At 40.3% G+C, this 14,937-nt stretch overlaps 1 protein-coding gene across 3 annotated transcripts in view; it reads right to left on the bottom strand.

The window, feature by feature from the left end:
* tmtc2a (transmembrane O-mannosyltransferase targeting cadherins 2a) overlaps nucleotides 1-14,937 on the bottom strand; it is a 193,186-nt gene that overhangs the window by 34,383 nt on the left and 143,866 nt on the right. For all 3 annotated transcript variants that reach the window (XM_041216307.1, XM_041216308.1, XM_041216309.1), the window contains 2 exons: nucleotides 4,323-4,401; nucleotides 2,956-3,077 (listed from right to left, as the gene is read on the bottom strand). In XM_041216307.1, coding sequence (XP_041072241.1) covers nucleotides 2,956-3,077; nucleotides 4,323-4,401 — 201 coding nt within the window. The remainder of the gene's footprint in view (nucleotides 1-2,955; nucleotides 3,078-4,322; nucleotides 4,402-14,937) is intronic.

Below are 14,937 nucleotides of genomic sequence, written 5' to 3'. Positions count from 1 at the left end.
GTAATACTGTATAGCCTTCTATTTGTTTAAATGTTATATATTTAAATGAGTTCCATTGCATCATATTGACGGATTTGGCCCATGTACATTGTCAACCATTTTACATGGCATAGCTATAAACAGACTAAACTATACAATCGGCATGCACAATCATAAATCAGCATTAAGTAGAATTTGACTGACTGGTAAGCGCAGGCACCTTCTGTCTGCTGAAACACGCATTAAATGTATTTAGCATGCAAAGGAAAAACTAAAACTGCACAATAGAGAAACAAACTTTTCCCCTTTAAAAGATTGCTTGCTATATAACAGACATACGCAGCACCATTGGATCATAGTGCATAAGATCTCACAACCCAAATTACAGAAAAAGTACCCTGATCCCACAGTACCTCATTGCAGCAGTATGACATTTGTTATTTAATATTTATTAAGTAAACTGACTTTTCAATTCAAATGACAAATTCTTGCCATCTGTGTCTAGGGATTTGTCTTCAACAAGAACTCAAATGAGATTGACTTCATTTAATTTGTGGCTCCTTTGCTCAGGATGCTGCAATGAAGTGCAATGCCTGCTTCTGTAATGAGGCAGTTCAATGCAAATTAATTTATTTGGATAACTTAGGCAGACACCAATCAAAACTTGTATCTTTGTCTTGTTGTTATATTTCAGAGTATTAAAGGAACATGAGGTTTATGAAGTATGTATAGCTTGCACAGGAAGCAGTGAATTGAAGTCTGGAATGACTCGGAGCCAAACCAAAATAATAAACTAGGCAATGAGGTCATATCTTTGGTTTGCTTGTTCCAGCAACATTATTATTACTCACTGTTATGCTAGAACCCTATTAATACTTTGTCAACCTAGCTTTCAAATGAGAGGCCCCGTCTGCCCACTTAGGTGGATGTAAAAGATCCCACAGAACTATTCAAAAAATGTATTTTCTTCTGTACCCTGCCAACAGTTATCCCTCAACAAAAACAAAGATTTGGTATTTGTCTCTGCATTTGTGGGCCCTTGTTGTGCACAAATTGGCTGCCTCGTTTCCTACATTCCAATAGGGACTACGTTTTACATTGACTGTAAAGCACTTAGGGACATTCTGATGTCATAAAAGGTGCTATACAGATACAAGTTTTTTTTCTTTCTTTCTCTACATAACATTTCCTTTTTAAAATATCTGAGCTGATATGATTTCCAATTCGCTTTCCATGAAATGATTTTCTGGATTAAATTTCTTCAGCACAGCAGAATACGTGGTCCCCTATTTATAGTCATAGATTCAAGATCCCACATTTGATTGTCACATCAATTTGTCTGCCCCTGTTGAAACAAATTTTTACTGTTTTCAGTGTTCTGCTGGATATATTGCCTCATGGAGCAGGGTTATTCAATATAGCATGTAGAGGAAAAACAGACCTGCTCACACTGTTCCTCTGATCATGTGCTACCCTCTGACTAATCATGGTTTTATGTTGATATGAGTCTGGGAGATATGTAAATTGAACAGAGGCTATGTAAGAAAAGTAGCCCCCCCAGAAAGTAGGTGAAACAGTACTTCAAACACACAAACATAAAGTCCATTCACGTTGGAAAACTTGAGATAATCACTTCACAATTCAACAACATTTGAAGAGCAGGTTTAGGTGCCCAGTCATGTTGTAATCCAACTCAATAAAAGAAATATTCCAGCAGGCATTGGTGCCAAACATTTAGCAAATATAAAAGAGGTAGAGAACAAAAAAAGAAACTAAGCAATGAAAATACCTGCTTACTGTGGAATTAATTCCTATTTCTGGAAGGAATGTCACATATGCAAGAATTATAAGCCTCCCCACAAACAGAGGATATTTTATTTGCCAAATAAATTGGGAAATCTGAGCTGCTGGCATAAAAAAATACTTTAAAAGGTCAACCACCAGCCAGGTGAAATGCAGCAGAAAGAGCAAATTATGGCTATTTTAAAAGTGACAGGGATCTGTAAGTTTTATTTTCTTCTGCTATTAATAGGTGAGACTGTCAACATTGTCCCACTTCTACATTGCTCCCCAGGTGGTGTTATCACAGCTATGGTTACACATTATCAAAATATTTTTTTTTAATTTCTGGAATTTTTTTTAAACCCTGACAATAGTAATTCACCTGGAGGGTAAGAGGACTTACATGAACCTGGTGCACCTATACCAACTCTGGCAAGAATCTAAATGAGTAATTTAATGTTGCTGTAACGCTGTGGCAATTTCAATATAGCAGTAAGAGTGCTGTGTTGCTCTTGAAACCGATGCACATTTAAATTGTTGTATATACTTACAGAAGTCTAACCCCTGCATTCCCAGTGGAATCTCGTAGTCAAATCAACTTAAGTAATTTTTGGGCGACACGCCCCAGTAATAGCAGGGGACAACTGTAGGATGGACAGAACACTTTTGCATCACGGAAAGATCATAGTGTTTTTTCGAAACACTGTTGAAGCGGGCCTTACAAATTGAATGCACCAATTTCCTTCTAAGTCTGCCAGCCTGATCTTAAAGTGCGTCAATCGGGCCAGCACCCTGAAAATGTCTGCTGCATTAAATAACAATACGGAAAACATACATATTAATGTTGCCATAGAGCAGCACTGCAAAGGGACATATTGCTACCAATATGTGCCTTCCAAAAACTCATAATTAAAGAAATTGATAACTATATTGTACTTAGAAAAGCTATGGCTCTGTGTTACTCAAACATATTTGAGAAGCAGACTCAACATCTTCTAAGTAGAAAACCATCTGACTAAGGAAAATTTGAAAAAGTTAAATAACTTCTGGTTCAAGCACAAACAATGAAGGTAAGCGCTGGGGTCTAAAGACTTGCTTCCAAGCTCTTTATCCTAAATGTGCAAACTCACAAGAGACAACTTATGAAATATGAGTTGCATAAAGACTGCACAAATATTAATACGGTCAACTCACAGTGAGTGCCAGAAGTTTCCCATATGTGAGGTGGGCAGGAATATGATCAGGTTTGGAACGCAGGGATTCCATGTACCAGTGCTCAGCCTCTGTCAGTTTGTTCAGTCTCATGTATGCCTCACCTGTGGGTACAGACAAAAATCAAAGTTCACTGTGATAGGTATCTTTAATGAGACACTCCCGTAACGAAAGCATACCAAAGAAAATCTTTTAAATGTGTCCAACTCCTGTGTTTCGTTATAACATGACAGGTTAACAAATGGACAGATTCCATACAACAGAGAAGCCTAGCATACAGTACTTTGATGTCCAGTTTGAGTAATGACCTTTTGGAATTTAACCGTGCTGACTGGAAATAGAAATGAAGCATGTCACCAGTGAGGCTACTCCTCCAAAGCACTATTCAGCCCAAAGACTAATATATTACAACAGGGGGGGGGGGGGGGGGGGGGGTGGTCAACATCCTCAGAAAAAAAGCATTATTCCAAATCAAATTCCTGAGAAAACAATGCAGCCCTGACCAGGGAGACAACAGTAATGGATATTTAAGGCTTAGCTCAAACTTAAAAATACATGTTTAAATCTACAGGAACAATGTTTGTTTTTAAGCATTGGAGTTGCTTGCACTATATTACCAACCCCATATAGTTTTTTTTATGATACATCTACGTTCAACTAGGGAGTTATTAGTCACAAAGACAATTTTAATATATTACCATGGTTCACCTATTTTCTTTGTAACCACTCAAATGAAACTGAATAGCTTAAGATAACACGTTATGCTACAATAATATTTTCCTAGGGCAAGAGAGTTTTGTAGTCATGTAGCAAAATGATAGCCTACTAAGCTTAGTGGCATGACAATAAATTTATAACATGCTTTGACTCATCTGGTAGCTGTAATGAACCCATTCTGTGGATTGCAACTCTAATCAAGCAGTAATGTGTCAGTAGTGGTGCTTGTACCACCATATGTCCCTAACACAAGGTCTACTTAAGTTGCTTTTTAACAAGCACTTTTAATGTGGTATTTTGACTAATATAACAAGAATTGTTTTTCACTGCTTAATAAGCAGCATATGTTGTACCTCTACACTGCTATTTTTAATGTTACCTTACTTAAATCTTTGAGTTTAATTTTGATTGAAAAATTCATCAGCTTAATGTTTATTTGAGGTTTCTGATTAGAGCCAGTTCCACAGGATGACATATCATTACTGGGCTCGTTAATTCAGAAGAGCTGCTTTGCAGTACTTGATTAGAAGGATGACATTATTACAGACCTATTGCGCTGAACATATCCTTATAAAACACAAACACTCACTTCTTTGCATGTGGCAGTGTGATTGCAAGGCGTGTACACTCACCCATCATGTTGTATAAACTCTGTGGTGCAAACTGTTTTGGCATCTTCTGTATTGCCTCCTTATAAACAACTAATGCATCCTACAGTGGAAAAAAGGAATAAAGTTGATTTGAACTCAAAGCTTATTAAAAAAAATCTGTGAAGATACAAGGACCTCTTTTTCAACACACTTCTTTTACCCATTTCTCATCTGGCCATATAATAACTGCCTCAGAAAGAGTGCATGAATAATTTTCTCCCAGGCTGGTAGCAACCTGGACCAGCAGTAGGTAGTGCACAGGGGTGGTCACATAGTGATCCTTTTTTAATTTTCTCTTTGAAGGGTCTCTGCCTGAAATAGCAACCTACCTTTTTGTATTTTGATAGATGTGCTTTGCAATTCCAACTTGTTTTTTGCTTTTTATTTCCAATGCAATTAAATAGTGTCTGTAATAGTAGAGAATCTTATAAGTTTAGGTCCATATTTGTGATGTTACTGTCAGGGTTAAGGATTCTGTGACCATTTTCCCCACCACAGAGACTCAGATAAAAGTGACCTTAATAATATGTTTTGGGCAGGAGGTTGCCTGAAAGGGACTTGCTTCTCCAGGCAGCACCGAGCTGGATTTGTCATTATTGGAATGTGTTCCATAGTTCTAAAGCACATTCCCAATCTGTGCCCATCCAGGAGACAGCTAGCATCCTGGTGTTGACACATTTCCCTGATAGCTGCTAGCTTTTGAACAGAAGCTTTTTAAAATTCAGCAGAGAGACAGGAAATCAGCATAGACAGTAGAAGGTGAATCAGACAGAGACTAGTTTTAAGTGTAGAATTTCTGGCATATTCAGAGATAGGTTTGTATTTTTACACTAAGTAAAAGGCCCGCTGAAGTGGGTTCTGTTTTTCTAACAATACCATAGAACCACAGAATGGTTATAGCACAGAGGAGGCTATTCTGCCTCTCATGACTGTGCTGGCCCTCTGAAGGAGCAATTCACCTACTGCCACATTTCTTTGTAGCGCTGCAAAATTTTCCTTTTCAGAAAATGATCCTTCTGAAAGTCTCAATTGACCCTGCCTCCACCACACACTCAGGCTATGCATTCCAAATCATAACCACTCACTGTGTGAAAAAGCTTTTCCTCATGTCACTATTGTTCCTTTTGCCAATTGCCTTAAATTTGTGCTTTCTGGTTCTCAATCATTCCATCAATGGGAACAGTTTCTCCTTATCTATCCTGATCAGACCTCCTCATGATTTTGAATACCTCTATCAAATCTCCTCTCGGCTTCCTCCTCCAAGGAGAACAATTCCAGCTTCTCCATAACTGAAGTTCCTCATCCCTGGAACCATTCCCGCGATCTTTTCTGCAACCTCACTAATGCCTTCACATCTAAAAGTGTGGTGCCCAGAACGGGATACAATACTCCAGTTAAAGCCAAACCAGTGTTTTATGCAGGTTTAATGTAACTTCCTTGCTTTTATACTCTTTGCCCCTATTGATAAAGCCCAGGATGCCATATGATTTATTAACTGCTCTCTCAACCTCTCCTGCCACCTTCAATGACAAATACACGTGTACACCCAGGACCCTCTGCTCCTGTAACCTTTATTTTATATTGTCTCTCTGTGGTTCTTCTTACCAAAATGAATCACTTCACACTTCTCTCAATTGCATCTGCCACATGTCCATCCATTCTATGTCCTTTTAACCTGTCTACGCTCTTTTAATAAGAACATAAGAAAAAGGAACAGGAGTAGATCATTCAGCCCCTCAAACCTGCTCCACCATTCAAAAGATCCTCGCTGATCTTCTTGTGTTTCAATTTTCACATTCCCATCTGACCCTGATAACCTTTGATTCTCTTGCCGAGCAAGAATCTATCTACCTCTGTCTTTAAAATATTCAATGACCCCGCCTCCACCGCCTTCTGAGGCAGAGAGTTTTGAAGTTCAATACCACCCTCCTCGTGGTTCACAATACTTCCAAGTTTTGCATCATCCGCAAATTTTGAAATTGTGCCTTGCACACCAAGGTTTAGGTCATGAATATATACTGGGAAAAGTGGAGATCCTAACACTGATCCCTGAGGAACTCCACTATAAACCTGCATTAGTACGAAAAACAACCATTCACCACTACTCTTTGTTTCCTGTCAATCAGGCAATTTTGTATCCATGTTGCAACTGTCCCTTTCCTTCCATGGGCAGAATTTTGCAGTTGGCGAGCAGGGGGCGAGGCCCACTTGCTGACACGTAAAGTGACGCGAGATGGTGTCAAGCGGAACCCCTGAGTCACCGCACCCCATTTAAATTTTCAGGAAGGCGGGCCCGCAGCAAAATCAGCTGTGGGCCCGCCGACCTGTCAATGGCCAATTGAGGCCATTGACTGGGTAATTTAAACAATTAAAGGACCTGCCCGTCCAACCTTAAGGTTGGCAGGCAGGCCAAGAGCCCTGGCAGCTAATAGACAATACATGAAGCCTCATCCACCAGCAGGATGCTGTTTCATGTAGGGTTTTTAAAAGTTTAGTAAACTTATTAGGTAAATTATGAACATGTCCCATCTCATATGACATGAGGGGGACATGTTAGGGAATTTTTTTTTTCCATTTGTCATAATTTTAAAAGTTTTAAAAGCTGCACTTAGCCTCAGGGAGATGCGTGCTCTTTCATGCATATGCACGAAAGAGCACACTCTTGCTTTTGGGGAACGCCTGCCCGCAGAGGAAGCGTATAGCACTTCCCACTGGACATCACGCTGGGCAGGCCTTAATTGGCCAACCCACGTAAAAAGACGGTGAGGCCCACTTCTCCAGCGGGGATCGGCTCCCCGCCCGCCGGAGATTGGGTTGGGCCCGCCCACCAGGCAAAAAATTCTGCCCCATGAGTGTTAGCTTTTCTCACAAGTCTGTTGTGCAGCACTTCATCAAATGCCTTTGGGAGACCATGTACACTACATCAACACCATTACCCTCATCAACTTCCCTGTTACCACATCAAAATACACCAGCAAGTTAATTAAACACAATTTGCCCTTAACAAATCCATGCTGGCTTTCCTTAATTAACCCACATTTACCTACGTGACTGTTAATTTTGTCTCAAATTATCGTCTAAAACCTTCCCCATTACTGAGGTTAAACTGACTGGCCTGTTATTGCTGGGCTTGTCTTTACACCCTTTCTTGATCAAGGGTGTATTATTTGCAATTCTCCAATCCTTTGGCAGCACCCCTGATTCTGAGGAAGATTGGAAAATTATGGCCAGTGCCCCCACAATTTCCACTCTCTCTCCCTTCAGTATCCTTGGATGCATCTCATCAGGTCCTGGTACTTTATCAGCTTTAAGTACAGACAGCCTCTGCAATATCTCCTTCTTATCAATTTTAATTCCTTCTTATCAATTTTAATTCCTTCAAGTGTCTGAATTACTTCCTCTTTCACCATGACTGGGCAGCATCTTCTTCCTTGGTAAACACAGATGCAAAGTAGTCATTTAAGACCTCAGCCATGCCCCCTGCCTCCATGGTAAATTCTGGTTTTGGTCCCCAATCGACCCCATTCCCTCATTTTACTATTTATATGCCTGTGGAAGACTTTTGGTTCCCTTTTATGTTAGCTACATGTCTTCTCATACTCTATCTTTGCTTCTCTTATTTGCTTTTTCAATTCCTCTCTGGACATTCTATATTCAACATAGTTCTCAATTCATCACCTACCTGACTTCTGTCTTAAACACATTTTTTCTGCTTCATCCTAATTTCTATCTCCTTTGGCCTCCAGGGACTTTTGGATTTATTTGTCGAATCTGTCCTCTTTGTGGCAATATACCTTGACTGTACTTGAACTATCTTTCTCTCAAGGCAGCCCATTGTTTATGCAAATAGAAGCTGACGTTTACCATATTCAGTCATCTATATGATGAACATATTATGAAATACAGCAGTTAACGAGGCCAACCAAACAATATCTCATATAAGGGTAGGTTTTAACTTTCAGTAGGGGCAGAAAATGGATGGTAGCTGATTAACCTCCCATTATACATCTGCTCAATTTCACTTCCATTGAGGTCTAGTGTTAACTTGCAGGGAGGTGAAAGGAGTACAGAAGCTTAGCACATGGAGGTTCAGTCAAGACCACAAAGGAGTTCCCTTGTTAGGCCCTCGGGTCTTGCTACTACGCGAGCAGAGAAAGCACAGATGGTCAGACTGTTTAATGGAAAGACTGATAGCACTGAACCTGCATTGGTACTTCCATCAAATTCAAATTCATTACAGTTAACCAGACACTATTTTGTACTGTGGGTTAATAGGAAAAGGGATGCAGCTTGCAACTATTTTTAAACTGTCAGTTGAAATAGCATAAATTTAGAAGGGATGCTAAAACAAAATACTATGGATGCTGGAAATCTGAAATATAAACAGAAAATGCTGTAAATATTCAGGGGCAGGCAGCATCTGTGGTAAGAGAAACAGAGATAACATTTCAGGTCAATGACCTTTCCATCAGAACTGGGCAAAGTTGGAAATGTAATAGGTTTTAAATAGGTCAAATGGGGGAGGGTGGGAATAGCACAAAAGGGAAGGTCTGTTCTACAGTGGAAGACAAGAGACATTAAATGATAGAAGAGATGTTGGGCAGAGCCAAAGGGCGTGTTAAGAGCACAAGTAAAGAAACAAAATATGGGTCCAGAGTAATGAATGGGTGTCATCCAAAAGCAAAAGGGAGAAAAACACGATTAAGACCAAAAAATGCAAAGAAAAGGAAACAAAATGGGGCCTAGATCATGGTCTGAGATTGTTGAGCTCATTGTTGAGTCTAGAAGGCTAATCAAAAGGTGAGGTGCTGGTCCTCGAGTTTGAGTGAGCTTCATTAAAACACTGAAGTAGGCCAGGGACAAAGATGTTAGCATGAGAGCAAGGTGGAAAATTAAAATGGCAGGCCAATGGAGGTTTGGGGCCAAGCTTGCAGACTAAATGGAGGTATTCTGCAAAGTGGTCACTCAACCTGCGTTTGGGCTCCACAATGTAGAACAGATCGCAAAGTGAACAGTGAATACTGTGTACCAAATTGAAAGAAGTACACATATATCACTGTTTCACTTAGAAGTAGTGTTTGGGGCATTGGGCGGTTAGAAAAGGAGGTGAAAGGGAAGATGTTGCATTTCCTGTGCTTACATGGAAAGGTGTTGTGGGAAGAGGATGGGATGTCGGGAGTGATAGAGGAGCGGATCAAGGTATCAGATGAGAATGGTCCCTCTGGTTGCTGAAAGGGGAAAGGAGGTTGTGTTTGGTGGTGGCATCATGCTGGAGGTGGCAGAAATGGCAAAGAATGATCCATTGAATATGCTGCAGTGGAGGGTGAGAATGAGGGGGACCCTATCATGGTTCTGGCAGGGTGGGGAAGGGGTGAGAGCAGAAGTGCAGTGAATGGGCCAGACACAGTCGAGGGCTCTGTTAACCACAGTGGGGGAGAATTCTCAGTTAAGGAAAAGGGAAAAAACCTGACATGGAAGGTTGCAGCATCAGAACAGGTGTGACAGAGAAACTAGAAAACTGGCTGAAATCCTTGCAAGAAGCAGGGTGTGAGCAAGATTAGTCAAGGTAGCTGTGGGAGTCCATGAGCTTATGACAAGTATTTGCTGATAGCTTATCCCTAGAAATGGAGACAGAGAATTCATGGAAGGGAAGGGAAAAGTTGGAGATGGGACATGTAAAGATGAGAGAAGGGTGGAACTTGGAAGTAAAGTTGATAAAGTCCAGAAAGAATGCTATCTGACTCATTATAACAACAACTAGCATTTATATAGCCTCTTTAATTCAGGTAAATGTCACCAAGCCAAAGACAGAGATAAAAGAAGGAATAACTAATAGTTTACTTAAACAGCTGGGTTTTAAAGGGTTTCCTACAGGGATGTGACGACCTTTGACCTGGAAGCAATGTAGCAAGGAAAAATTGTAATTTCTTCAAAATGTCTCTGGAATCAGTAATTGTTTTTAAGAATGTTTGAAAATTACTTTTAAAAGTTTGCTTCAATTATAAAGGGGTCGATTATAGTTTTCTTGGATAATAAGAAATACTGGTCCATGTGACCTGCTGACCCTTGACCTGTAAGCAGTAACTACAGGAAGGAAGTTAAGATAGAAGTCATGTGGCAAGACACACAGGAGAGTTGCAGACATAAAGGGCAGCTACAAGCAGGGGAATGGGAGGATGAAAGCACAGATGCAGACACAAAGAGAAAGCAGACAGGGACAGAATAAGGAACACAGAGTTCTTGTGCGAAGAAGCAAATCAATCTCAGGAAGTGGTCATTTTTTATGTTTGACTGAAAAGGAGACAGGAGCTCTTGAAAGCACTGTGCAAGGTGGCTAAAAAGGTCTAAAACCTGGAAAGCTGTGTGAATAGTTCGGAGATGCTAAAGAGATGGGTGTTATCCCAGAAGTGGCCAAGTCGTGAACTGGGATGTTATTGGTTAATCGGATGAAAAGAAACTCTGGAAAGCTACACTATCAGGACTGTCCTGACCTGAGGGAGAAGGAGTTCATAGAAGTGTGTCATGCTGATGATAATTGTACCCTTGAAACTCAAGTGAAAGATGTTATTGGATAGGACTCCTGGCCTACCCTGCATGAATAAAGAACAGCATATTATAGATCCATGTTGTTACATAATTCCACCCATGCTTGTAGTTGTGTAAGATGGCAATAAATGCTGGCCTCGCCAATGATGTCCACATCCCGTGAAAGAATAAAAAAGATACATCTTTGTTATATTTACTATTTAATGTGAAATTTACATTTTTATTTGAAGTGTTATTTGCCTTTTAATTCATGTTTAATTTGTGTTAGCTCTGATTCCCGTTGAAGTAAATGTTAAAAAAAAGTGTAACCATGTTGGTAATTTCTTCATTTGGAGATCGTTTGGTAAAGTTAGTTATTTTGAAGTATGGTTCCCCCATGGGGAAATGTAACAGGGAAGAAAGTGAGCTGGAAAGGCAGAGAGGTAGAAGGAGGGAGTTACACAGCTTAAGAGCTAGATTGCTTCTCTCTGGCGGTCATTAATTTTTTGAATTTGCTTCCACAGAGAAAAGTGGAGGCTGGGTCATTGAATTTATTCAAGGCTGAGTTAGATAGATTTTCGATTGATAAGGGAGTTAAGGGTCATGGGGACAGGCAGGAGAGTGGAGTTAAGGCCACAATCAGATCAGCCACAGTCTTATCAAATGGTGGAGCAGGCTCGATTGGCCAAATAGCCTACTCCTACTCCTATTTCTTATGATCTTTAGATGGCTGAAGACTCAGCTGCCAATAGCGGGGTGAAGGGGTGGAGAATACATAAGGGACCAGATTTGGAGGAATACAATTCTTTCAGGGTTGTAGAGTTGGGAGAGGTTACAGAAATAGGAAGGAGACAGCTCATGCAGGGATTTAAACACATGGATAAGAATTTTTAATTCAACACATTGATGAACCAAGAGCAAAGTAGGCGAGAAGCACATGTTGTGATGGATGAGTGGATGTGTAGCAGGTTAGGATATTGGCAATAGAGGCTTGGATCAACCCAAGTTTACAGAGGATGAAAGATGGAAGGTAGGCTAAGAGATCAGTGCAATAGTTGAAAATTATAAGCTGTAAGTATATCGATAGTCAGACATGCTTTCTGGATCATGGGTTTAAGCCAGTCAAGAACCTGAGCATACAATCTACTTCAGTGTTCATAATGCTGAATTATCAGGCACGGGATGAGTAATTGGAGCTCATTTTTAATTTTGCTGTAAATGAGCACCAATAGTGAGTCAATAATGTACCCTTATTGCCCACCCAAACGACCATTGGGAAATCAGAACCAGTTTGACATTTGTGTTTCGGCTGAACTTAGCCAGTGAGCTGCCGGCACCAGACAGGCACCCCATTCAACTCACTGGTTTTAGAAGGCTGGAAATCAATAGAATTCTGCACGGAGACAGCTGGCAGGTTGGGCCTTCTGTGGCTCATCCCGCCATGAGGAATGCAAAAACGCTGCCAGCAGGCCGCTGTAGCATTGTGGGCCCCATGGTAGCGCTACCGTTCCTCTAATTTCCACAAAAATTCCCAAACCCCCCAAAGAAATTCTGAGGACAATTATCTCCCAGCATTATAAAGTTTGCAGATGATATGAAACTTGGTGGCATAGATAATGAAGAGGGTAGTTATAGAATGACGTGCCAGATAGAGTTCAATGCAGAGAAATGTGAACAGATGCACATGGGAGGGCTAATATGGAAATAAAGATGAGCAGAGAGATCTTTTGGTGTCCATAAATGCAAAATCCTTAAAGAGACAGGCAAGATGACAAGATGATTTATAAAGTACATGGGATACATGGGTTTGCAAATTCAGGCATAGAATATAAATATAGAATATATAAAAGTGATCAAGATAAAACTTTTTAAATCACTGATTAAGCCTCAAATGACATATTGTGAACAATTCTGGGCACCTCACTTCAGGAAAGATGTAAAGGGATTCGAATGGATACAGAGGAAATTTTCCAGGATGTTACCAGGGCTGAGTCTTCAGTTATGAGGATAAGTTGGAAAATTTAGGATTTTTCTCCTTGGAACAGAGAAGGTTAAGAGGGGGTGAAACAGAAGGTTAGGAAGTGATGTGACAAAGAAAGTCAAGGTGATAGAGATAGAAAAGAATTATTCCCACTGGCAAGCAGGTCAATAGACAGAGGTCACAGATTTAGGCTCAAAGTGAATATTGGAAAATTTACTGTCGCATCCCCCTCAGAAAAAGTGCCCCATCAGACCTGATTATAACTTCCATGCCAACTCACCCAGAATCCACCTTGGGCAGACTTCGTGAGCCATGTTGAAATAAAATAAAGGTCCAAATATCTATTATAGCCTTCACTGTATTAAACAGACTCCCATTCATGAAAGCCCATTCAAGACTTTTAAATCTCCTCAAGTACTTAATCCCTTATAAAAAAAACCAAACAGACTTGTATTCATAACCGCACAACAAAGACAACTAATCCCTAAATAACCCCTTTGAGCATTCAATTAAACTGTGAACGTAGGACCCCCCCTCCTGCTGAGATAATTATAGGTTGTGGTAAGCTGCGTAACATTAATAATAACTTAATAATAGCTCTTGGGGAAATGTCAACAAACAGCTATTATAACCGCTAGAATAGATTTTTCAACTCTCACTGACACAGACAGGCTGTTTCTTTTATTTTTAAAGTGCTGTGGATTTAAATTACTTCACAAACTGACAATTCTACAGATCTCATCCACCCTTCGCAAGCATCTAAAAATTTGTGACTCCCACAGTGCGGGTTAACACACTTGCTACAGTGAAAATTAGGTCTGTTTGAACTCAGCCCTTAATTCAAATGGCCCTGCTGAGTTTGGGATTCTCCCAAGTGTGAGTCATGCCCTGCCCCTTTCTTCTGCCAGCAAAAAATAGGATCTGTCAGAAATGGGGGCGGGACTTCCAAATCCAGGTTGTGCCTGCCAATTTTAAAGATAGGTAGGGTCTCCACGACTCCCCAAAAACCTGGTCCCTAAAATCATTAGCAAAAGGCCAAAAGTGGAAATGAGAATTTTTTTTCACTCAGAGTTGTGGGGTCTGGAGTGTTCTACCGAAAAGTTGGTGAAAGCTGATTCCGTAAATAACCTTGGAAGGGAATTGGATGGGTACTTGATGCTGAGGAACTTAAAGTATTAGACAAAAAGTAGGGATGTGGGACTAAGCATGACTGCTTTTAAAGTGCCAGCACAGGTACAATGGGCCAAATAGACTCCTTTTGTGCAACAAGTTTCTATATTTCCATGATTCTATGAAATATGCAAAACTTCTCACTTTACATCAATGAAGATAATGTTTGTCAGCACATTACTATAAACCCTGTCTCTCTTCTTTTCTGCCCATGCATTACTTCTTACTTGAAATGGGTATGTGGTGGTACCTTCACTAGATGCACTGAAATCTAAGCCAATGCTTCTTTAACTGAAAGGTCTCAGGGGAGCACTGTGTATTTAATTTTTGATTGATTGTTTAAAGATATTTATGTGGGATAATCCAGATAAGCTCAAGAGCTTGTTTAGAATACGATCCTGCTGCAAGATGGAAGACAGACACTGCACAACAAAGGAGAGAAAGTAGCTGTAGCAGTTTACAATGCAGATACCAGTTTGAGGCTTGTATTTGCTTTAAAATAGTGCAAACCAACAGAACAATGTTATCCTGCCAGCTGCCAACCACTTTCCTCATGCAAAGCAAAGTTCTCTGCGTACATACAGAAATGAATGCCGACTCAACACACAGTAAAATTCTTGCATGCATTTACATTATAGAAGATTTTAGTGCTGAAAGAAAATCATTATATATTTCAAGGACAGAATTGTAATGTATTTAGGAGAAAAAAATCTATCAAAATCCCATCGCTCTCTTTCTAAATTCACCAGGGGTATACTTGGGGCAGAATTTTCCCATTGGCGTGTGGGGGTGGGCCCCGCATGCAAATAAAATGATGCGCGGTAACGTCGGGTAAGTGTCCCGACGTCACCTTGCGCCATCACGATATTTCGTTGGGTGGGCGTGCGATGATCTCTGATGCACGCCCACTATTAATTAACA

The sequence above is a fragment of the Carcharodon carcharias genome, chromosome 21 (assembly GCF_017639515.1).
Source record: "Carcharodon carcharias isolate sCarCar2 chromosome 21, sCarCar2.pri, whole genome shotgun sequence".
Taxonomy (NCBI): Eukaryota; Metazoa; Chordata; class Chondrichthyes; order Lamniformes; family Lamnidae; genus Carcharodon; species Carcharodon carcharias.
Note: the sequence above shows the minus strand (reverse complement) of the source record. Positions and strands in the feature narration are given on the sequence as shown.